General features: G+C 38.0%; 1 protein-coding gene across 12 annotated transcripts in view; it reads right to left on the bottom strand.

Moving 5' to 3' along the window:
* Positions 235-25,091, bottom strand: part of ADD3 (adducin 3) — a 132,305-nt gene continuing 107,448 nt past the window's right edge. For 10 of the 12 annotated variants that reach the window (XM_001924738.5, XM_021073191.1, XM_013983720.2 and 7 more), the window contains 13 exons: positions 18,020-18,158; positions 15,831-15,982; positions 14,744-14,824; positions 13,766-13,915; positions 13,183-13,326; positions 12,971-13,069; positions 11,308-11,490; positions 10,485-10,742; positions 8,778-8,897; positions 8,270-8,356; positions 4,807-4,930; positions 3,104-3,199; positions 235-2,495 (listed from right to left, as the gene is read on the bottom strand). In XM_001924738.5, the coding sequence (XP_001924773.1) occupies positions 2,203-2,495; positions 3,104-3,199; positions 4,807-4,930; positions 8,270-8,356; positions 8,778-8,897; positions 10,485-10,742; positions 11,308-11,490; positions 12,971-13,069; positions 13,183-13,326; positions 13,766-13,915; positions 14,744-14,824; positions 15,831-15,982; positions 18,020-18,158 (1,926 nt within the window). In that variant the 3' untranslated portion in view covers positions 235-2,202. The remainder of the gene's footprint in view (positions 2,496-3,103; positions 3,200-4,806; positions 4,931-8,269; positions 8,357-8,777; positions 8,898-10,484; positions 10,743-11,307; positions 11,491-12,970; positions 13,070-13,182; positions 13,327-13,765; positions 13,916-14,743; positions 14,825-15,830; positions 15,983-18,019; positions 18,159-25,091) is intronic. The other 2 variants (XM_003359365.4, XM_001924829.5) reach the window with 1 other exon arrangement.

Below are 25,091 nucleotides of genomic sequence, written 5' to 3'. Positions count from 1 at the left end.
GGTGCAGCACAGGTCGCAGATGCGGCTTGGATCTGGTATTGTTGTGCTGTAGGCTGGCAGGTCCTGCTCCGATTCATCCCCTAGCCTGGTAACTTCCATATGCCGTTGGTGCGGCTCTAAAAAGAAAAAAAAAAAGGCTTTCGCTCAAAATCTCACTTCAGTGCAAAACACAACAGTCCACAAAGTAATTCAGGATAAGCAACCACCACTGAATTGAAAGCTCATGATACCAAATCTATTTAAAATACTGTTTATTTGTGATTTTACATTAATCAGCATTACATCTAAGAGCAATATCAGATAACATTTATACATTTTCCACAGGACACAGAGGTTCATTGGCTCATTCTTTATGCCAAAGCAAGTAAATAGAGGCATTAGCAAAAGGTGCAAATAGTTCACTGTTGTGTTTAAAAAATATTTATGCACATTGCATTCATTTAAGATATATATATATTTTTAAAAAGTTATGGAAAAGCAGAGTTCACAGGTTACTGTTTCTACGTACGTTGTAATACAACATAAATGATGTAGAACATAAAAGAATCCTCAAATACAGAATTAAGCAACTGAAAGTTTCCACTAAGAGATTAAAACACTGATTCCAGTAGTTAGTGAGATCTAGAATGAACTTTCTAGGCTCTGTTTCAACTTTGCATCATCATACACACACGGTCAAACAGAACCAGCCCCAGAACACACTTATAATCAATGTAATTTTTTACACACAAACTCACCCTCCAGAAATACTTTGGATGATTTTTACCCACTGACTGTTTTGGATCATTGATTTTACATTGATTTGTGACATCACTTGGGTGAAGGGGAAAAAAAAAAAAACTATATTAAGCCTAGGTTTAAATTTGTATTTACATTAGAAAGAAAGTTAACTGAAAAGACAAGAAAAATCTGTAAAAATCAAGAAGTGGTAGTTTTCTCAGGGTGGGGGAGGGGGATTAGCCCCACTGATTTCTTCTTGTGCTGCCTTCTAAAGATACGTAAGTTAAAAGAATCTGACCCCTTTAAAACTCAAATATCAACTGAGAAATATAATGACTTGGGCAGGGAAACAGAATTTTAGAGATTTGGGACAAGCTTCCAATAAATTACACTTCAAATCATATCATGACTATAAATCATTATCAAACTAAGATTCTTCTCATGACACTTCTTTTGTTCCCTTAATTCTTCACTTTCTCTCTCATTCTTTTCCTTTTCATTTGGTTACCTTATGAGGGCTTCTTCATTCACTAGCAATACTAAGAGAAAAATACATTATAAGGTTCAAATATGAATCTTGTTATGCTTTTAAATGCTCTAATCTCCTTTTGATACCAAGTCCCTGGATTCTTTAATTATATTTAAGTATGCTTAGTACCAAGCAGCCTCAAATATGCTCTACGGTTAAATGATTGGCTAATATGCTTATGACACTTTTATACTGAATGGTATACAAACATCTCAACATACAAAAATCATTTTTGCCAGAGTTAAACTAAATAACCCATGTTATGTGTATAAAATCCCCTTTGTTGAAAAATAAGGGGCTTTCTAAACTAATATAAAAGGATTTTTCAAAAATTATAGTTTACTAAAATGACCCTTTTTTGGCAAACAAAGTTACTTCAGGTGAAGAGATTTTATACTATGAATAAAATTCCAATTGAATCTTTTCTTAACTTTCAAAAAAATATGTGCCAGTGTATACTAATGCTATAGATTCTTATCTTAGACGCTTTTAAAGCATTCTGTTAATGCCCATTGAAACAATGGGAACCCAAAAGGTACAGTCAATAATCATGATAAAAAACTATAATCTGATTACCAAGTGAAACAGGTGTTGAGAAATAAAAATTTTCTTGCTTGTTCACTGGTAATTTATTTCCAACAAGTATGTAGAAGGCCTGAAGTAATTCAGACAGATATCTGTGGCGATTATAATGATACTTCATGAGGGCAGAGCTAGTCAAAACTAGCAATTGTTTAAAAATTCAAAACCTCTTTTGGACATATAAAATGTGAGATGAATTTGAAAGTATTTTTCATAATGCTTTTCTTTTAGTAAAACCTCTTTCCAGTTCTTAAAGTCCAGTTTGCTACATACCCCCAATCTGATCTACCACTGCATATTAACGATCAACTTAAATGCGGTTTTAAAATGTGCAACGTCACATTGTAATAATAATTATAAAAAGACTTTATTTAGGCTTCAACTTTCTCCTTTTTTTTGTTCTTTTTCAGAAAAGAAGGAGTGCGGAATTTCTTCTTTTTCTTGGATGGTGATTTTGAAGGTGAGCCTTCAGGTGATGGGACTTCTTCAATTTTTTCTGGAGACTTAATGGTGATCTCGATGTTCTCTATGGTGGTGCTTGTTGTTAACCTACTCACTCGCTGGGCAAGCTCATCTTCAATGCCATGCACGTCATCCTTGCCGTTTACTATCAGGACAGGCACATCCATGGAGATGAAGCTCTTGGAAAATAGCTCATGGTTTTCTATAAAAGGGGAGGAGTTTTTGGTTATTTTATATAGTTGATATCTTTGCTTTACTTTATAAATATGAAATGTTTAAGCAATATGCCAAGGCATCACTTCAATTCCAATAAAGATGGATTATTTTAATAAACTATGGGCCTATTAGCATGAAGCTAATGTTCTTAGATGATATAAAGGGGAAGAGGACAAAGTTGTTAGACCAAATAGTGAAGGCTGGATAAGTCCGGTTTGATGACTTGATAGTTTCATTGTAAAGCAAGTCAGTATAAACAAGGAACACAACACATACACATTTTTCATTAACTTTGGGGTCATTTGGCAGTCAAAACTGAAAATGATTTCATGCTTCTGATTGGAAGATATATGACAAACTAGTTTTAATTTCACAAATTCTTAGAACTTGCCAACATCCAAATTAAGTCAATATAAATGTTAAACACAAGTAGCACCCTATTTGATAAAATATATAAAACTACTGGAGCTTTAAGTAAATCCATGGTAAACTTACTGCAATCAGGTGTTCAATTTCTTTATACGGACACAAATGACAGAAGGACAGACTCTAAAGACCAACTCAGTGAAGGCTATGGGAAGTTACATTGAATACCTTCTAATTTTTCGGGGATATTTTGCGGTGACTGAGTTTGAGACTGAATTTGTGAAACAGATGAAGCGTCATCTGAGAGTAAATCCTGCTCAGCATCTGTTGGATAAGAGTTAAGTTAAAAGCCATGCAAAAACAAAGAAGCATAAGATTTCACGGAGGTTAGTGCACACACCAAATGCCTGCATATGCAGGATGAAAAAATTCTTCAGCAATCAGCTAAGCATGCTAACAGTTACCCCATATATTGATAATTATGCATTATGAGGAGATTAATGTGTTAACATTTCCGGCTGCTAAGAGTAATTTTATATACATGCTTTAAGGAGGCGTGACTACTAGCAGCCTAGGCAAATAATATGTATGCATTTAGCTTTTGCTAGAGGGTTAGAAAACCAAAACATATCGAGCAGCCAAATGAAAAGAAATATGAAAGCCTCACTGAATTTTTGAACAATATCCAATTAGTGATTCCTGTCGCAGCAATATTAGGGAGCTAATTCAGGTCATACTGAATGTGGAAGAAACTATAAAGTTATATATAAAAGGTAATGGTTCTATTGCGCAATATTTTTACCTGGCATCTTTAGGCTTTCAAAAATAAGAAATTAAAGGACATTTTACAAAATATAAAAATAGAGACAGTTTCCAACCTTATGTTAAATAAATAAATTGAATAATACTACTTAGAACAGTTAGTGTAATTACATTAACAAGTCAGGATGACTCCCTTTTGTGACAAAGACACTAAAACACTGACAAAAATGGTTTCCTAGACGACCCAGATGTCATTAGTTCTTTCTACATGGTATCTAACAGGGACAAAGATTCTTTAACTATTGGTTCTGTTTTGCTTTGGGTAAGAATTTCAATATATGCTGAAGAGGCTCTAAAGCAGAGGCTTATACCCGCTTTTAGGGTCAGAGACTTCTTGTCCTCCACCATGAAGCCCTGCTTTCCTCAAATGTATATGGTACAGAATTAAGCATATGTTTTCCAGATGGCTCATGGACTGTCTGAAGCTTATCCAAACACTCTAGATTGAGAACCCTTGCTGTAAAGAACTTCTTATTCTTGAGAAAAAGGGAGCTGGTATTCAACTGACTGGGGCATTTTCATGAAAAATTCTTAAATAATCCTCACTTAGGGTTCTGAAGTCAGAAAACCGCAACCTCACTAGAGTGCCCATATACTTCAGCAGAAATCACATAAAAATTCTAGCACTTTGCTTTACATTTTGATTTTGAAATCACAGCATTGGCATCTTGAAGCAGCAGGAACAATAGGGATTTTACAAAGCATTAAAGCCACATACTTGTGAATCTATAATTATGTCAAAGTAAAAAGTTTTTTAAAAGCCACATATTCTAAAATGTTTAAATCTATGAACATATCTCCATTTACTCTAGCCAGTGATTCTTTACTCATCTGGGGATCTCACTTTCCTATAGAAGACTTTTTTGCTAGCACTCAGATTGCTTTCTGAGGAAAACCGTCTTCTCTCCATGTTAACAGACATAGGCTGCAGTAGCTCTTGCATTTCAGTCCTATCTATACCCAAGTAAGGACTGAGAAAGAGGACAAAGAACCACTGAGTGCAAAGGGAACATTAAAAAAACCCCACAAACTATCTTCCATTATCCAACTCAAGGGGCTCTGTTGTTAGCAGTGTGGTTATCCTGGGCTTAATCTCAAAATGAACTAACCTTCCAGGCCTTGCTGTTTACGCTCGATTGTCTTCTTATACTCTTCAAGTTCTCCTTCTGTGAGATGACTGAAGGGGTTGGGAGGGGCCGGGGGGGCATGATCATCATCTTCAAACTGCATGGTCTTGCACAGGAAAACAACGACGTTACTAAGAGCTTTACTTACATCTCTATCTTTATATATTTTACACACACAGATATATATACATACACACACAACTTCATGCACACACACATAAATGTATACACGATGTCTGACACCCCACCTCATAACAATCACAAGAAATGATAAGGCAACACGCTTTGTTTAAAATACTCCTATCGGATTAGTGCTTTTCGACTAGTGATTCAATAGACTCTAACTGCCAGTGATGTTTCCTAGATAAATCTGCATAGGTCAATTTTAATAACTGAAAAAAAATAAGTCAAGTTCTAGAAAGCTTCATAAACTAAGAAACATCTTAAAAACCAAGAATTTCAAAAAGCCTTTGTCAAAAGGCTTAGAAAAATGAAACTGTGCCAAAAGAAGTTTAAATTTGCTATGAAAATAAACTTGTACCTATTTGTTCTAAGAAAGAAATCGAGATTTTCGGTTAAACCTGGCAGACTGAACCTGTGCATTTTAAAAAATTCCTCCCCAAACCTCACTAAAATGATAGTAAAGTTACAGCAACAAAAATAGTATATACTTTCAAGGACAAAAGAGTGGAAGAGGAGACAAAAGAGGATGAGAAATAGTAACACATTGTTGGAAGATGGGAAGGAGGTGGAAGAGTGGGTGGCAGAGCTGGGAAAGTTGAAGCCTTAGTCCTGCGCAGAAGGGCGCAAAGGAGAAGCAAGCTCATTTGCCCTGCAGAGGTCCGGTGAGGCCCAGATATCACAGAAGGTGGCAGTGAAGAAAAGCTGCAAAGGGGGACAAGTTAAAAAAGTTAAAAGTCTGAATAAGAAACAGATAGATTCTCAGATCCCCTTTCTGTTTCACACAGCCGAGCATTTACCTCCCTCTCATCGCTGTGGATGGTCAGAGGCCTAGATTAGGGTACCTAAAACACAGCTGAGGGCTCCCAGAATGATGAGGGGAGACTGGCAGGAGACTAGAAAATTCTCTGGCTAAATTAAATGGCCCCAGATAAAAGAACTACAAACACTAACACTTGGGGATTTCTTAGAGAAACAACCTGGTCCACAGCCAGTCACCCTACAATGGAGCTCTCCAGTTCCCAAGCTCTGCGCACACCCAGAGCTTCTGCCTGGTTTTCAGTGTGTCATTCTTTTTTGTTGTTGTTGTTGTTGTCTTTTAGGGCCACACCCTCGGCATATGGAGGTTTCCAGTCTAGGGGTTGAATTGGAGTTGTAGCTGCCGGCCTATACCAGAGCCACAGCAACATGGGATCTGAGCCTCATCTGTGACCTACACCATAGCCCATGGCGATGCCAGATCCTTGACCCACTGAGTGAGGTCAGCAATTGAACCTACATCCTCATGGATGCTTGTGGGGTTCGCTAACCACTGAGCCACGACAGGAACTCCAGTGTCTCATTCTTAAATACAGACAGGCTATCATGAATTTCCAGATGCTATTAAGGAAGGTTTCTGTCATAGAGGAGACCAGAACTCAGAAGAAACAGACAATAAAGAAAATTTAAAATTGATTTTTTAGAGCGATAAGAAAAAATAATAGTATCCAGAAAGACCAGGATCTTTTTTTTTTTTTTTTTTAAAGGAACATTCAAGGAATAAGTCTTAAAAATTAAAAAAAAAAAAAAAGTATCAAAATAGAAAATTAAATAGAAGGCTCGGAAAATAAAACCAAGCATATTTCCCAGAAAGCAGGACTAAAAAGACAAAGAGATGGAAGGTAGGAAAGAAAAAAATCAGAAGCTCAGTCAAAGAGATCCAACCAACAGTATATATATCCCAACAGAAAAGAAAGAAATTGAAGAAAGACAACTTATTGAAGAAACACTTTTAAAAAAATTCCCAGAAGTGAAGGACATAACTTTGCCGAGTGAAGAGTTACTACACCCTAAAAACAAAGACTAAAAAGAAATTTACAAAGTACATCATCACAAAATTTCAGAAAAGCAGGAATGTAGAAAAGGTCTAAAAGAAAAAAAAAGACTGGAGTTGCTGTTGTGGCGCAGTGGTTAATGAATCCAACTAGGAACCATGAGGTTGCGGGTTCGATCCCTGGCCTTGCTCAGTGGGTTAAGGGTCTGGCATTGCCGTGAGCTGTGGTGTAGGTTGCAGACGTGGCTCGGATTCCGCGTTGCTGTGCCTCTGGCGTAGGCCAGTGGCTACAGCTCTGATTAGACCCCTAGCCTGGGAACCTCCATGTTCCGTGGGAAGCGGCCCTAGAAAAGGCAAAAAGACAAAAAAATAAAATAAAATAAAAGGAAAAAAGAGTCCTACACAAAGTGTGTGAATCATAATACTTTCCTACTTAACAATAATGTGGCACTGGGGGATAATATGGTGATGCTTTTCATATTATTTGTAACTTAGAATTCTGTACCCATTACATGCACATTTGGAGGTAGAACACAGGTTTTTAGACTTACTTTCCTACGTATCCTTTTCCAGAAAGCTATCAGTGGATGTGCTCAATAATAAAGGAGTAAATCAAGAAAGTGGAAGACATACGACGCAGGAAACGGGGCACTATATAGGTGAGAAGCAGAGCTGTTGGTCCAGATCTGGACCAGAATGACAGAAGGATGGAACTGAGAGATTACCTGTTACCTTTGACCCTATGGAAAATAATATCAAGAAAAGTTTGGGAAGAACCAAGCCAATGTACCCCAAATACTAAGCCAATGAAAAAAAGTGGCGCCTTTTTCTCCAGAGGGAGAAAAGTTGTATAAAAAAGGAAAGGTCCTCATGGGATATTACCTGGGCTCAGCAGTAAATGTTTAAAAATATAAACACTGAAAGCTGAGGAGACAAAACATAGTGATACAACCTTACTGGGAGAATGAAAAAGGGAAGCCTTGTGTAAACAGGCTAAATCCTCATCATCCATGAAAGAAGTCACTATTGTCTTTGATTACTTCTACAATGCAATTCCCCCCCCCCCACATTTCCTGATCTCTGAAATTGGGAAGCATCTTATAATTGGTTTCTTACAACTATAATTGTCGGGAATTTTTTTCTCTTTTAGTGATACATAAAAAGATGGTACTTCTTACAGTTGATGATATAGACTCAGTGAAATACAGTTGAAGTCTAAAACTGATAAACTAAGAAAAAGCAGAATAAAGATGCTCTTTAGAAACAAAGGTAAACGCTAGAAAGAAAGTCCTTGTCCCTAGAAATTGGGAATTAAAGGTGACATTTTAAATCTGGTGTATTACTTCACTTTTTAACTTGTGCTAATATTAACTTCAGTAAAAACAAATATTCATATTTAAAAAGCAAAGAAGTTAATGTCAAAACAAAAATCATAGTGCTTCACAGACTTACAGAAGGAGGCTTGTCCACAACAATTCCGGCAAGCAACTGAGACTGTGGTCCTGCTGTTTTCAAGTCATACCGATTTTGCTCACGAATCTGAATTTATAAAACAGTAACAAGAAGATCTTGGAGACAACTCTGCAGGTGACCTTTGGCTTACAATTTGACCAACCCGGGGTAAGGGCCTCTTTAACTCCATCTCCATAAAGCCCTCTTTTACCATCCTAACAATTCACATTACTCCCTTCTACTTTTCTTGATGTGATTTTCTACTGTTTTACACACATTTTTCACTAACACAGCAGAAATGTCTACTACGTCTTCCCCGTATAGCCTGCTCACCAGTAACTAGCACAGAACTGGAAGTATTCAATACAGGCTAAAGTTATACAGAATTAAATCTCAAATTCTTCTGTATTCAAACCCTTAGCTGGGCATGATTAGATTTAATCACTAGTGATTTAAACACAGAACAGCATAAAAATGCCTCCTCCAGACACAGAAGGCCATATCTTACCTTATTCCTCTTTTCTAGTACCTCGTTCGGGTTTGTGTTTAAAGGAACAAACTGATTTGGATCTTCAATTTTGATAGGTGTTCCACTACTAACTTTGGAAGAGTCCTCCGCTTTCATCCACTAAAGAATCAAAAATTTTCTAGAATGAAGCTTTGTGTTAAAGAAATATGGTAGGTTCTTAACAAATGTTTACTGACTTAAAGAGAAAAGGGGTAGACACTGACGATTTTTTTTTTTTTTTTTTTTTTTTTGTCTTTTTGCCTTTTTTGGTGCCGCTCCTGCAGCATATGGAGGTTCCCAGGCTAGGGGTCGAATAGGAGCTGTAGGCACCGGCCTACACCAGAGCCACAGCAACGCGGGATCCGAGCCTTGTCTGCGACCTATGCCACAGCTCACGGCAACGCCAGATCCTCAACCCACTGAGTAAGGCCAGGGATCGAACCTGCAACCTCATGGTTCCTAGTCGGATTTGTTAACCACTGCACCACGATGGGAACTCCATACACTGACGATATTTTAAAGAATTTCACTAAGTAGTTTTTAGTGATCAATTACTCTATATGTCATAATAATTAGAGTCAGCATTCACTTAAAAACAAATGTTAGTATTCACACGAATACTAAATTATGCTGCTATTTAAATTTTCTTCTTCTGGAATTTTGAATACATTGGTGAAAATTTTCAAGGGTAGACATAAAGCTTGATCTCACATTAACTCATATTCATAGTTGTCATCTGCATTGAAGTTTCATCAAATGATGATGGCTAAGAAGTCACCAAAAAGGACTCAAAAAATCTCTTAAGATTTAGATTTCCAGACTTCATTTTTTATTTTTAGCTCTCAGAATGGGCCTGACAAGCATTTTATAAAGGGGATAATCTGGTAATAATTTATACTATAATGGCACCACCGAGATGGGAGAGCCTTATACAATTATTCTCACTTACCTAACTTTATACCCCTTAAAGAAAGCTAATATTCATCGAGATTAATGATGGCTGGCTGTTAGTCTCTGTTGACAAAATTAATTTTGGGAAACATGCTCTTTTACTAGAAGATAAGAAATCATATAGACTAGGGGAAAAACACTTTGATGCCTATGCATTTCCGTGTTGAACATTACTGATTTATTTGATAGGATGAACTAATTTTGAGTACCTAGGAAATGTTTGGTGATATGCACTCCAAAATTAAACCAAATCTGAAGCAAAACATCAAAAAAGATAACTCATTTCTTTATTTATCAGTTCTTGCCTAAGGATAGCTATGCACTACCCTTATACTGACAAAATTTGGCACCATTAGGTGTTGATAACTTTTATAGTTCTGATTCATGGGTATAATATAAACTACAAAGCAGTATCAGGTAATGGGTAAAACCAGGCTCCAGGGTCAGATTGCCTGCATCCAAATCCTGACTCTGCCAGTCACAAATGATTAGCAAATCCCTCTGTGCTTCAGTTTTCTCATCTATAAAGTGGAGGAGAAACATAGCATCCTCTCTGTATTAGGAGAAGTAAATGAGAGAATTCATGAACAGCACTTAGGCCAAAGTGCCTTGCACAAAGGTTACCTGATCATTTAGAATGATGTTACTGTTAACATGATATTCTACTTTCCCAGTATTTCCAACACAGAACATTCAATTCATCAGTAACTAGGCAAGATATTTAGTGAAGGCAGACTACATAAAATGGGGGCATACTGTGATTTTGGTCCTGGGACTGGTTTCCCCATTCCGGGACTCCTCAGGCACATTCACTTTCATGTAGGTATTTGGGGAGTTCAGCCATCTTGTTTTTTCACGCTGCTGCCTCTGCGCCATGTACTTGAGAGGAGAGAGTGGCACTGTATCATCTTCGAAGGAAAAGGCAGTCACAGTTGCTGGGATTTCCACATCACTCTTGTGCCTAGGCTTTTCTCGAATGAGAGGATGCCTATAAGCATAGCCTGTTCTATATCCCTAGGAGAGGGGGAAAAACCACATTTGAAGAAATCAATCTTATACCAAACAGATTATTTAGGGTCTATTCTTCAAGCAAATGATTCAACAAGACTCCTTTACTTTATTTGTTAACAAAGAAGAAATCCTTCCAAACTCCACCTCCACATAAACACTAGAGTGGAAATCAAGCAAATTTCAAGATCGGGTTAAAATTTATCTGAGCTGACAAAGTGGTTTCCACTCATACAGTTGTTCCTGAGAAAGTAATTCCAAAACTGCTGACCAGAAACATTTTTCTAGATATAAACTGGTTTTCTGGAGGCCAAATCTCAGTGCTCATTTACGTCTTTGTTCCTGGGTCTGAAGGCAATCTGCCTCCTGACTTTTAGTGGAAGAGGGTAAAATCTAGGATGACATTTGCATGTTTCACTGTATGATTCTTAAAATATACTGAATTCCTTCCTACGGTCTAACTATGCTCCCAGAGGAGTAAGGAGCATGCTCCAAAATCAAATGGAGATGGAACATCTGCTCTTGAATCTGAAAACATGAAATCCAAGTTTATGCTCAATTTTCCACCTACCAAATTGTCCAGAGTCCTCATCAGCCCTTCAAACTCAAGCTCGCCAATCTTCCATTTTTGATGGGAACCCATATTCACTCCTCCTCCTCCAGATGCTGCTACACTGTGAGTGAAAGCTTTGTATTTCTGAAGATCCAATACAAGTAGATTGTCTACACCACCTGCTCCTGCCAATGCCTGCACCTGTAATCAATGGCAAATTAGGGAACAGAGACTAGAATGAGTATTTTTTTTAAAAAGGCACAAGTTTGGAGCTCTCTTGTGGTATAGTAGGTTAAGGATCTGGCATTTTCACTGCTGTGGCATGGGTTCAATTCCTGGCCCGGGAATGTCCATATGCCATAGGCGTGGTCAAAAAAAAGGGCATAAGTTCAATTCATCAAATATCTGTAATAGTTATTTAGGCTACCAACAAAGAAATACACTTATGAAAGCAGGCAGCTTGAAGTATTGTTTCCATCTACCTATACCTTCCAGGACTCTGATCCTCCCTGATGGAAAACACATTTAAAGCCATACCTTTTAATATGGTTCAAGAAATGGAATTCTCTTGCCAAATTTTAAAGTTCTTTCCTTGCAGTTTACCCATAGCAATCCATTAATATGTTTGCTGAAAGTTATAATTTTAAAGGAATATAAGCACTATACTGTGAATCTAAAGATATTTAGGCAGAAGTCAGCTTGCTAATTTAACTAAGCTTTTCATAGCTTCATTTGAGGAGTGACTATTAAAGAAAAAAAATGTTGGTTGTTAAGACAAGCTAAAGTTGGTAGAGAAAGTTTTTCCCTCCTTTTTGGTGGCCATTCCAATAAATTCAGATTACTATCATTTGCTTCCAGAGAATCTGTGCAGGAGTTCCCATTGTGGCGCAACAGAAACAAATCCGACTAGGAACCATGAGGTTGAGGGTTCAATTCCTGGCCTCGCTTAGTGGGTTAAGGATCTGGCATTGCCGTGAGCTGTGGTGTAGGTCGCAGACGCGGCTCTGATCTGGCGTTGCTGTGGCTCTGGCGTAGGCTGGCAGCAACAGCTCCAATTAGACCTCCTGGCTTGGGAACCTCCATATGCTGCAGGTGTGGCCCTAAAAGCACAAAAGACAAAAAAAAAAAAAAAAAAGAGAGAGAGAGACAGAGAATCTGTGCATTAAACACATTCGGCTTCTCTGGGGGAAAAAGTGGTTAATAAATATCAAATCCATTATAATATTGAAGTTGAGGCTGATGAATCCCTGGACAGCTCATGAGTTCATAAAACTTCTGGCCCTGCCCTAACACTTTCAGGAAAATGGCCGCAACATATCTGATCTTTGATAACCGGCAGTCACCTTTGTTTCTTAATTAGCACCACATCACTAGAGGGTAAAAACAGACAAATTGTGCAACTATATATCTTAAAAATAGGATTATGATGAAAATTATGTTTATGAGGCACTTAGATTTGCTGTGTGTCTGTATGTGAATTTTAATTTCCTTCCTCCTGTTTTTAACTCAAGAGATACCTGAGTTGACCCTAAACTCAAGGGAAACAGAACTTCTCTTAAAAGACAAAACAAAAGCCATCAACTGATAGGACTCTGGAAATAAGTAAACACAATACCCAACTCAACAAATAACAAAGCAAAAAAAAAAAAAAAAAAAGAGGGGAGTAAAGGGTTTTTCTTACCTGAATCTCACAGGCTATCTGCACATTAAAAATATAATGAAAAGCCTCCTCAACTGTTTCCCCAAGGGCTACCACACCATGATTTCTGAGTACCAGCACCTAAAATAGAATCCCAAAGCAATCACTTTAAATAACTGGCATAGCTTACACTGCTTTCATCAACAGTAACAGCAACAAAAATAGCTCCTTAGTTAGAAAACTCTACTACATACCTTACAACTTGGTCCCAGAACTTTCTGCAGTTGAATTCTCTCCTCTTGTTCATCGAGTGACCCTTGGTAGTCATAATAGGCGACATCTCCCAGGATCAGGGACTCTTGAGAAATTGGAAGGATCCCACACTTCATGGAGGATACCTATTTGATTAGGTTCAGGCCAAGATAACACACATTTAGTTACTAATTACACTTTCATAGGAACTGTATTCTTCAGTCAGCTCAGGCTGTGTTTACCACTCCAGCTACCTCTGTTAGCTCTTTGCTTCTTCAAGAAAAAAAAAAAAAGAACTTGGGGATACTACACAATTTACATGTTGTACTGGATATCATGAAATAGGCTTTGCTCCAAAGAACTAAATGACCCAATTATTAAACTGTTTAGTTCAAAAATGCAAATGTTATCTCTCTAGTTGTTTCCTAGAACTGTAGCATTTAGTCCAAAGGGACTTTTTACTTTCTGGATATGCAGAGCATTAATACTCTGAAAATGATTTCAAATGGCAAAGTGTAAAGCATCAGGAAAGGAAAGACATGAAAATATACACTTCCCAGGGTCACTGTCCCTTCAGTGACTTACAGCTGCTGTTGCAAGGGTATGGACGTGTATCACGCACTTAACATCAGGACGTGTTGAGTAGATTGCAGCATGGGGACTGAATCCTGTATGGTCAATTTTTAAATTAGTACTTCCCTGATCCACTACTTCTCCTATGATATTGACTTTCACCTGGAAAAATCACAAAGACATAGTTAATTGGTACACATGCTTAAAGTTTCTTGTGTTCTGCAAGCTAAACCAGGACATGGCAAACTTTTTTGGTCAAAAGCCAGATAGCAAATATTTTAGATTTTGTAGGCCTCTATTGCAACTACTCAACTCTCCCGCTACAAAAGAATGGGTGTGGCTTTGTTCCCAGAAAATTTTAATTACAAAAACAGTCTGCAACAAAACTTAGTATTTACCAAGAAGTGCCATTTCAAGAAACTAAATAACTTAAGCTCTTCACTGAAGGTCTGGACAAGTCCATCATTTACTGAAATGGCTGGAAAACATCCACTTGTAATTAACACTGCAGCACTAGAACTAATGTAGTTCCTACTGTTCTAGAGGCTAACGACAATGGCTAAGAGTACAATTATGGAAAACAAAATGCTAGAATGTTGGATGCTAGTCTCACACCAAATGAACTTTGTTTAAATCTATCTATAAAATGTATAGTCTCTGTGTGTGTGTATGTGTGGTTTTTGTTTTTTCACACAAATTACAGGGAGTACGGGGTGAAAAAAAAATCAAAATATTCTCTTTAAAACATGAATAGGTTAGCTGATTAGACCAATTCATTTACTAGGCTCTTCAACTACCCTGTTTTTCTTGAACCCTAAAGCTTTTATTTAAAAAAAAAAACCACAATGTTAACTTTCCAATTTATTCCTGTTAACTAGTAAATGCTTTTCCATCTATACCTTTTCTTATTCTGTCCTGTACTAAAAGATAAAAACTGTCAGAAAAGCACAAGGAAGCACAGAAAAAATAATACAGGAACGAAAACTGTACCAAATTGGAGGCTGTGGCTTCAGAAAATGACAGACCTCTGGGAATTATTATTATGTGGTCTTGCTCCTTACTTATTCTTACCTGGGAGAAAGAGAAAAAAATATGGAATTACTATGAGGTGTTCATATTTTGCTGTGTAAACATGACTAGGAATATATTTACAACAAATAACTGTAAGAGATCTGGGGGGAGAAAACAAAGCAGAACTTAAAGGTGTACAACATGAAACTTTCTTTGAAAAGTTTTTTTCCCTCAAACCCTCAAGCACTTGCTAAAAATATCCTGACATTAGTTCCTCATACACTGGACTTACCTAAAGTGTCACTCTGGGGGTTTTAAGGTTGTTTAGGGTCAGCTATCTTCAAGAGAAATGAATGCCAATATAATTCAACCCAAGGTGGTAATGACTATAATCTTGATTTAAATATGCAAATTAAGGGCAAATGAGCAAAAGAAAGAAAACAGAATCTTTTCCTAAGAAGGAATTAAGGTAGAGATGGAAGGGCAAACTAAGGAACAGCCGGGAGGAAGGAAGGGCTGAAAAATTGTAGGAAGATTATACTTCACATCTGTGCCATTTTCATCACACAATATTTTCATACTTTTTTGTCTCCAAATATTATCTTGTTTCAAGTGTGGCAACATGAAAACAAGATGATGATGAATGGGAAAAATATCTTTCAAAAATAAAGACCAGGGAGGAAACTTCCTGACCCCCTCTATTTTCCCTGCTCCAATTGCTTTTTAAAGCATTTTAAAAATATCACTGTCTCTCAGATATCATTAACACAAAGAGGGAAAACTCTGCCTGAGGATTTCTTCCTGGATAAGTTCTACAACTGGTCTGAATTAGAGGAACAACACAGATAGTAAATGGAGAAAAAAGTTGGGGTAACTGCAGCCTCTCTCTTAAATATAAGGTTTAAATCAGGATGAGGTCCAGCATGCCAGGCTCAGAGGATAAGGTCCAAAAACTGCACTTCTGAGAAAAGGTGAGGACAATACAGTTGCTTTCAAGTTGGGATTTAAAAAAAAAAAAAAAAAAAAAAAAAAAAAAAAAAGAGGAAGTGAAAGCTGAAGGACTCACTGAGATATATGTATTTGCCAGGTGGGCCCATCCAAACAAGTCTGCAAGTCTGTACAGGCTGGCAAGTTTACAACGAGTAAGCTTTTCTCCCTTCACGTATGAGGATGTATCTGCCCCAGGAAGGTCATTGATAGGTGTGACCATGCCGAGACCTAAAAGAGGAAAAATTGTGGAGAGAGATTCAGGTCAAATAATTCCTTACCTGAAAATTAGTTGCCAGGAAGAAGCCTGAGTCTGGGAGTGTCCCAGACTGTAAATGATGGTCTGAAATTTATCAGCTCATACAATGTTTCTTTAGCTTATTATCCTTCAAAGAAGTACACTGAGAGTAAAAGAACATATCAGCTACCATCTTGCTGTTTCATCAAGTACTTGTTAGGGAGTGATGTTAGAGAGTTAAGTCACATGCTCTCAATGGTGAGAGCTTTTTTTTTTTTTTGGTCTTTTTAGGGCTGCACCCCCACCCCCCGCCCCGCAAATAAAAGCTCCTTCCCAGGCTAGGGGTTGAATCGGAGCTGAAGCTGCTGGCCTCAGCCACAACCACAGACAGGCAGGATCCAAGCCACATCTGCAACCTACACCACAGCTCACAGCAACACCGGATCTTTAACCCACTGAGCGAGGCCAGGGATTGAATTGATGTCCTCATGGATACTAGTCAGGTTCTTTACTGCTGAGCCACTAAGGGAACTCCATGAAAGCATTATTAACACTGAAGCTATTGCTAATTTTATGATGAAAAGATCTCAACAGAAAGCTACCTTTCTAATATCTCTTTTGACTTTATTCAAATAAAAACCATTTAAGAAAGCATTCAAACAGCAGTCTGGTTTCTGCCAAGCAACAAGAACTAGTCTTAATCTCTATTGATCTCTAATGACCCAATTGCTTAATCTCTAATGACCCAATTCCTAAGTCCAACTTTTCTCAGTCTTCATTCTCTTAGACACTATTTACTACCTCTATCCTAGAATTCTTCTCCAGGCCTGTGTGGCACTACCATGGATCTTGTATCCTTTATCCCTTATGCACTCTTGTTAGGGTGCATGATACATGACAGATGCTCAATATTATAGAAAAAGTGAACCAAACTAGCTCAATCTTTCAATTTTTCTGTTTCTTTTGATAGAATGTTTCTTGCAAGCTGGAAGAGTGAGTGATTTTGGAACTCATCATTCTTCCTACCATGCATTCACCAGCCCCACCATCACCACATTCAAACCTGTTGCTAAGTCTTCTCTACTCTTCCTTGGCTATGCCCTTCTCACTGATCTCTTCCTTCTTGTATCCACACCACTTCTCTAGTTTAAGCACTTATAACTCACATTGGGCCTCTTTCAAAGACCCTTTAACCAGTATATGTATGTGTCAACACAGGGATCCACTTGGGTTCTACCCTCACCTTGCACGTTCCCACCATCATGTCTCTTTTCATGCCATTCCTCTGATGGGGAAGTACTTGAATTCACTAAACTACTTGTAAATCTTTAACCAAAAGAAAAAAAAAGAAATAACAAAGGAAGAAAGAGAAGGAAAAGGAAAGTCCCTGTTGGTCTGGGACTCTGGATACCTGCTTGGTACAGCAGTGACTTCTGTGCATATCTCACTGAGGTGTAAAGTGCTTGAACTTAACACCCTATGATTCTTGGTATCCTTGCAGTGTTCATTTCTCCAAGTTGGTGCTCTCATTAAAGAAATGCTGAATGAATAAAATGTCTGCAACTCTTTTACACCAAGTTCTAACTGCTCCATCCTGGTTAGTTCAGGTCTCTCTTCTTCCATAAAGTTCTCTTAGTTCACTTTAGCCAATAATAAATTCCAATGTTGAGTTCATGATAAGATGGTTTAGCAAAAGTCATTAGACAGTTTCTTATGACCTGCTTTATAATTTTTTCCTCTACTGTTATCTTGCAGTTTTAATCTTTCATGCACGCATTGTATGTTTTCTCAACTCAAATATGCATTTATCTGGGGCAGGGACTACATTTTATGACTATTTTGTAATTCACACAAAGTCTAGTAAATGTCTGGTTGGTATGAAAAAGTAACAAATCCTAATACTACGTTACTCTAAGTATTAGATGTTATAAACTTAAGGACTGAACTAAAGCAGAGTGTGCTGCTAGAGATGTACAGTGTTCAAAGAAAATATAAAATTACAATTTTTAAAATTTACAAAACTGACGTACTGAGGGGAGGTGAAGTAAAGCCCGAAAAAGAATTGGCCATGATGTAATCTGCAATCTGTTGTAATGCTAGTAATCCAGTTGGATTGTGGCCTTTCTTCATCTGTTCCTGAATTAGGCATTCCAGGTCTTCCCGAAAGGCCTGTAATACACAAAAATAATCACTGAGCACATGCATCTCACTTGGACCAGACTGACCCAAACATAACTTGCTCTGACATAATCAATCATTCCCCCATCTCTCTTGTTTTTGTTTGTTTGTTTGTTTCTCTTGTCTTTTCTAGGGCTGCACCCGAGGCATGTGGAGGTTCCCAGGCTAGGGTTCAAATCGGAGCTGTAGCCACCGGCATACACCACAGCCATACACCACAGCCACAGCAACGCGGGATCTCAGCTGCATCTGTACACAACAGCTCATGGCAATGCCGGATCCTTAACCCACTGAGCGAGGCTAGGGATCAAACCCGCAACCTCATGGTTCCTAGATGGATTCATTAACCACTGAGCCATGATGGGAATTCCCCCATCTCTCTTTTGGATAGCTTTCATCTACACTATTTTAAGCAAATGTAGAACACAAAATAACAAAATTAAAACATTGGAAGAAGAAGCAAGCTTGCTTTCAGGGGAGGAAAAAATCACTAGGTATTCTCACTCTCAAAGAAAATGAACTATTATAACATCTACAATAGACAGGTATAGACAAAAGTAACTCTGTTAATATGCAACCAGAGCACCAAAGTGTAGACTGATGTAAAAAGAAAGCCATTTGTTGCCGGGCAGCCTCATTATCCAGGTTAGGATAGAGTCCTTATCTGAACAGGGCATGACTACAGTGACTCACAGCAAAAATCTTCACTAAGACACAGTAAATCACGGCTTCCATGTTATGATTTCTATGGTAATTCCTCACCCCTATAAATTCTGAAAGCAAGTCTATAAAGAGCTGAGAGCTGATTACTCCCTTTTTACAACACTGTGTTGAAGAAAACTCCCCTGCCCCCCAACTTTGGGTACTATATGTTCCTGTTCTGAAGCTCTGCTTTTTTCTTTGTGTGTGTGTGTGTGTGTGGTAGAAACAGTATTTAATATTAAAAAAAACCCGAAGATTAAGAGAAAAATTTCTATTCCAATAACCCTTGAGTTGCTAGTATGATTTATCATTTGAAACATCTCCCAATCCTTCACATTCGTTGAAATAACTGGTTTTATATTTCTATCACACCCAACCAACACTTATTTTATTAAATGCATCATTTATTCTCTTGCTCATGTTTGTACTCATTCATTTTAAACTTGAAAGTTCTTGCAGTATAAATTATCTAGATCTTGCCCTTCCATTTAAGATTGGTTACATGTGTAGCAGAATGCCCTGCCAGAAATTAAATTCAGTTTGTTCCCACTTCACCTAAGAGGGAGAAGGTAGAAAACTGCTTTGGACTCATTACCTTCAAGAGAGGTGGCATAAATACTATGGAGACCACTGAGAAATCCTCCACAGAAGGGTGACTCTCCTTCGAGTCACTGACAGTAGCCTTCCTCGTTAGGCTGGGAATAAGATCTTGCTTAGAGGATGGCTGAATACCTCAGAGGTTTTCAGAATGAAGAACTTTATATAAATTTTAAGAAATAGCATAGAAGCCCATGGTGAAAAAGGGAAATGTGGTTCTGAGGCTATGAGGTGGTAGTAAGTATTAGGGCTAGTCCTGACTAATACTTGTGTTGCTCTGAGAGCAACAACTGAAAGGCATCTGTGATGTGAACTCAAAGAGCTGAATGCTAATAGTTGTAATTTTGGGAGCTCAACCATGGGCACCATGGAACACCTTAACCGAGCTCAGCACAGGCAGGGAGGGAGGTGTATTCTTCCCTGATGCATCTTGGTGACCTGCCCAGGCATCTGGGTCAACAGTGAACCTGCATCTTCTGTTGGAGAAGGTTTTCAACGCCACCACTACATGGCAGGGAGGGACAGGGCAGTGGCAGTGGTGGACTGAACAGACTTTGGTGTGACCCATTTGTAGACTCAGACACATGTGTACCACTGATGAACCTTCTTAGACTATGTTAAGCCACTTGAAGTTCTTGGGACAATTTAGGGGAAAGTAGAAGTTCCAAGAGGAAGATACTGTCCTTTTTGCTTATATAGCAGATGGATGTTTCAATGATTAATTTAAAAAATACTAGTTGTTACTATTTGAATTCTGAGTTTATGGAACAGTTTATACCAGTTAAATATAGTTTTCCTTTTACAAATTCAAGGCTTGTTAAATGTAAATTCTTTGCTAATTTAAAAAATTCTAAACCTCTAATTCCATTGACTTTATCTAGTTCTTTTATTCTATTTTGTCTTTTTAGGGCCTCACCCATGGCACACGTTAAATTCCCAGGGTAGGGGTCAAATTGGAGCAACAGCTGCAACCTACACCACAACTCATAGCAACACTGGATCCTTAACCCACTGAGTGAGGCCAGGGATCGAACCCATGTCCTCATGGATACTAGTTAGGTTCGTTACCACTGAACCACAACAGGAACTCCCTCTAGTTCATTTAAATGTGATTTCAACCAAAGAAACTATCGTATGAAATATGCTCTACAAAAACATGTTTCAGAAAACTCCATTAATACATTTCTAAGACTCTGTGAACATAAATTGGTTGTGAGCTAATATAAGTTGGATGGACACCTTGATACTGATGAGTAACAGGAGTGTTTTACCATGTTTAAGGCTAAAAGGAAAAGAAGCTTCCAGATTTACTCATTTATCTTTATAAAGACTATAGAAAACTTCTAGACGCCTGGCAATGGGCCAGTGTGCTCTTCTGAAACTTTATCTTCTCTTCAAAACCAAAAGCTATTTAAAGTTTCCTCAGTTCAAAGAAGCAATAACCAATATTCTTTGATTCGGCTTTTAAAAATTGATACCTATTTTATGTATAACAATAGCTCTTTATGTATAACAATTTTTATTTTATTAAATGCTATACTTTATGTTCCTCCAAGAAGAATTTAAGGCAGATTCCGTAGATTAAAATGACACAAAAATAAATATAAGAAAAATCAAGCTAAGGAGAAAATATGCATAAAGAGGTTAGATAGAGCCAGGAATGAGATTAAGACACAAAGCACACACTATAAAACTGTATCATTTGCCAGAAATGGGCCAAATTTTATCTAAAGTCTCCAGCAGCAAACATGAATCAAGACAATCATTCAGTATGCTGATTTACAATGGCTTTAAGAAAAAAAAAATCCAACTAGTTGCCCAAGAGAATCACACTATTTATGATACTGATGAGAAATTTCTGCTGTGTGGAATGAGAAAGCTAAATAAGAAAGGTTGAAAAATCTGTTCAAGGTCACAGAGCTAGTAAATGTTAGAGGTTAAGGACTCAGGTCACATGTTTTTTTTCATTAGCAAGAATGCATTTTTCATTTCCATTTATCCATAATATGGTAAGTACCATCCTAAAGCTTTGAGATGATCCATGGTGTCACAGAGGGATGCATAAGCCCTTCTGAAATCAATTAAGAGAAAAACATGAATTCCCCTTTAAGGCTAGTGAATAGCTGATATGCAATACAGGAGAAGAAAATAATTTTCAATGTAAATGAAAAGCCCCAGTCGTTTTACAGTTGACTGTGCTTAAACAGATATAGATCATTTAATTCCAAAAGATTTAATATTTTCATCATGAATACATAACTCATATGTTAGTTTCAAATATTTTTGAATTATTGTTCAGATAATTACCTAAGTCATAAAACAGTATAAAATTTACCGATGATAAAAAATTGTTTCAGCTGATTGTAAAATTTATCAGTAGGCTTATTAAGCCTTCATTAAAATATTATATTAAAAGAATAAAACTTCTGCTTATCTTTATGATAGTTAATCATATTCCTACTAAAATCTGGTGTTAATAAAATAATCCTTTACAGATGATTCATTTGAATCTCACAACAAAGTCCTGAGATAGGCAATGATTTGATCAGTTGCACAGCAAATAAGTAAATGGAATAAAGATTTAAATCTTGAACTTGGAGTTCCTGTCGTGGCGCAGTGGTTAATGAATCCGACTAGGAACCATGAGGTTGCGGGTTCGGTCCCTGCCCTTGCTCAGTGGGTTAACGATCCGGCGTTGCCGTGAGCTGTGGTGTAGGTTGCAGACGCGGCTCGGATCCCGCGTTGCTGTGGCTCTGGCCTCGGCCGGTGGCTACAGCTCCAAATGGACCCCTAGCCTGGGAACCTCCATATGCCGCGGGAGCGGCACGAGAAATAGCAAAAACACACACACACACAAAAAAAAAAAATCTTGAACTTTCGGTTGGGCATAAGATCTTTGCCTAATTTATCAGAGATGAGTTGTATCACTGAAACCAGATACAGGTATATCTCATTTTATTGCACTTTATTGTGTCTTGCAGATACTGCATTTTTTTTTACAAATTGAAGGTTTGCGGCAGCCCTGTATCAAGCAAATCAGAGCCATTTTTCCAACAGTATTATTTTAAAATTAAAATATCAAAGTTTGTACATGGTTTTCTTATTTATTTTTTTTTTTCCAGGGCCACAGGTGTGGCACATGGAAGTTCCTGGGCTAGGGGTTGAATAGGAGCTGCAGCTGCAAGCTTATGCCATAGCCACAGCAGGGCAGCATCCAGGCCACAGCCACGTCCTCGATCTACACCATAGCTCACAGCAATGCCAGATGAGCGAGGCCAGGGACTGAACTTGCATCCTCATGGATACTAGTACGTTTGTTTCTACGTGACTACGTGGGAACTCCTGTACATTGTTTTCTTAGATATAATGCTATTATGCATTTAATAGACTACAGTAGAGTGTAAATATAACTTTTATACTTATTGGAAAACAAAAAAATTTGTGACTCATTTTACTGCGATGTTTGTTTTACTTCAGTGGTCTGCAACTGAATCTGCAGTATCCCTGAGGTATGCCTATACAACTAATAAGGCAGCAGGTGTGCTGTGATCAGAAACATGCATAAACCTCTTAGGCTAGATTAGAGCATTACCTTGTAATGATAGATAAAGCAGATCCTAGAGCACCAAAGTACTTGCCCTCTCAGCTAGCAATTTTCCCATCAAAGAATGAGGGAGTTCCCGTCGTGGCTCAGTGGAAATAAATCTGACTAGCATCCATGAGGAGGCAGGTTCAACCCCTGGCCTTTCTCAGTGGGTTAAGGATTCCGTGTTGCTGTGAGCTGTGGTGTAGGTCGCAGGTGTAGCTCGGATCCCATGTTGCTGTGGCTGTGGCCAGCAGCTGTAGCTCAGATTAGACCTCTAGCCTGGGAACCTCATATGCCGAAGGTGCAGCCCTAAAAAACAGACCAAAAAAAAAAAAGAATGAGAAACTAACTTATAAGTAGGGCAGCAAGATCACATGCTGGGATTTTGAAGTCAGAATAAACCAACAATTCCCTAGGGTCTCCACTAGAGAAGAGTCAAGTTAACAGATCAAACAACACATAAGCTTTTACAGCATAAACCATCTTCCTTCTCAGATTGAGAACAATAGAGACGAGGAGGTAGTGGAAGCTGTTACACTTTGAATACATGAGTACGTGACTATGAAGAAGGCAAAGTGCCACTGGGATGACAGATTCTTTAAGGCCTTCAAAACTAAAAATACAGTCTAATAAATTATGATTATAATCTTCAAAGTATTGTCACAAAAGCATAAAAATGCTTTAAGTTAGCAATACTGTATATAACTCTACATATACATTTCCACAAAAATAGTTGCCTACTATGAACTAGGCTCATTTCATTCAACTGTCACAACCACCACATGAGATCCATTTTTACTAACAAGGAAAGTGAAGCTCAAGTGAGTTTCCTAATGTCAGAGCTATTAAGTGGTGGTTAAGTCCAGATCCCAAACAAGGACTATACACATATATGCATGTATAAGAAATTCATATGAACAGATTAAAACTGGAAATGATGAGAAAATGGGCTGGCCCCTAACTAGGTCACAAGAGGCTGGCACTCCAGGATCTCTCCAATCTATTAGGCCAATTTCTGGCTGTATCTATCCTGCACGCTATCACATGCTCTGGTCTATCCTAAGAGGTTCACTCAGCATGCTCTGATCACAACTTGAACTCTTCTATCCTTGTTCACTATATTTCATCAAATGGGAATGCTGGCTTCTACTCTTCCTCTACCCTTTCCTCAACACTGTCTTAAATGCCACCTTCTCCTTGAAGTCTCTCCTTTAATCACCACAGTTAGGAGGGCTCTCTCTCAATTGCTTCTCTTCCCAGCCCACTTTGAATTCTTTTAGTATTTGCCTAGACACCCTTAGGGTACCTACCTATCATGATTGCGATTTATTTTCCCTACTCTGTTCTACTGTAATAATCAATGACTGGGACTGTGTCTTTCACATTTCTAGAGTCTCCCAGAGTGCCTAGCTTAGTGTCCAATTATTGTAAGTTAGAGCTTCTTTTATTTTCCTAGATTTAAGGAAAGAATCTGACCTCATCTTAATTGAATTAGCGATAGCAAAGATCCATTTCACAGGTTATTAACACTGGTATCTGAGGCTCTAGAAAAGTCTTATCAGTCACTTGAATGAGAAATTCCTTCCCTGTAATTAGGCCTGTCCATCATCTAGTGGGAGAAATTCATTTTTTTAATAAGAAATGAATCTTCATAGAAAGTTATAAATTTTTAAAAAGTCATTTAGTTCTTCAATGCAAACAAAATCCTACTTGAAAATTTGTCTATCCCTAGAAAATTAATAGTTTGGACAGCTCTCTTATCAAACACATGTCCCAAAATGTGTGGTTAAAAAGGAAATCACTAGGTGAAAAACAAAATGTTCAAGTTAGTGAGAGGGGGCTTTAAAAGCCTTCTCTGGGGAGTTCCTGCTTAATGGTACTGAACCCGACTAATATCCATGAGGATGTGGGTTCAATCTCCAGACTCGCTCAGTGGATTAAGGATCAGGCATTGCTGAGTTTATGTGGCTGTGGCTGTGGCTGTGGCTGTGCCTGGCAGCTGGAGCTCTGATTCGACCCCTAGCCTGGAACCTTCCATA

Source organism: Sus scrofa, chromosome 14, assembly GCF_000003025.6.
Source record: "Sus scrofa isolate TJ Tabasco breed Duroc chromosome 14, Sscrofa11.1, whole genome shotgun sequence".
NCBI classification, from domain to species: Eukaryota; Metazoa; Chordata; class Mammalia; order Artiodactyla; family Suidae; genus Sus; species Sus scrofa.
Note: the sequence above shows the minus strand (reverse complement) of the source record. Positions and strands in the feature narration are given on the sequence as shown.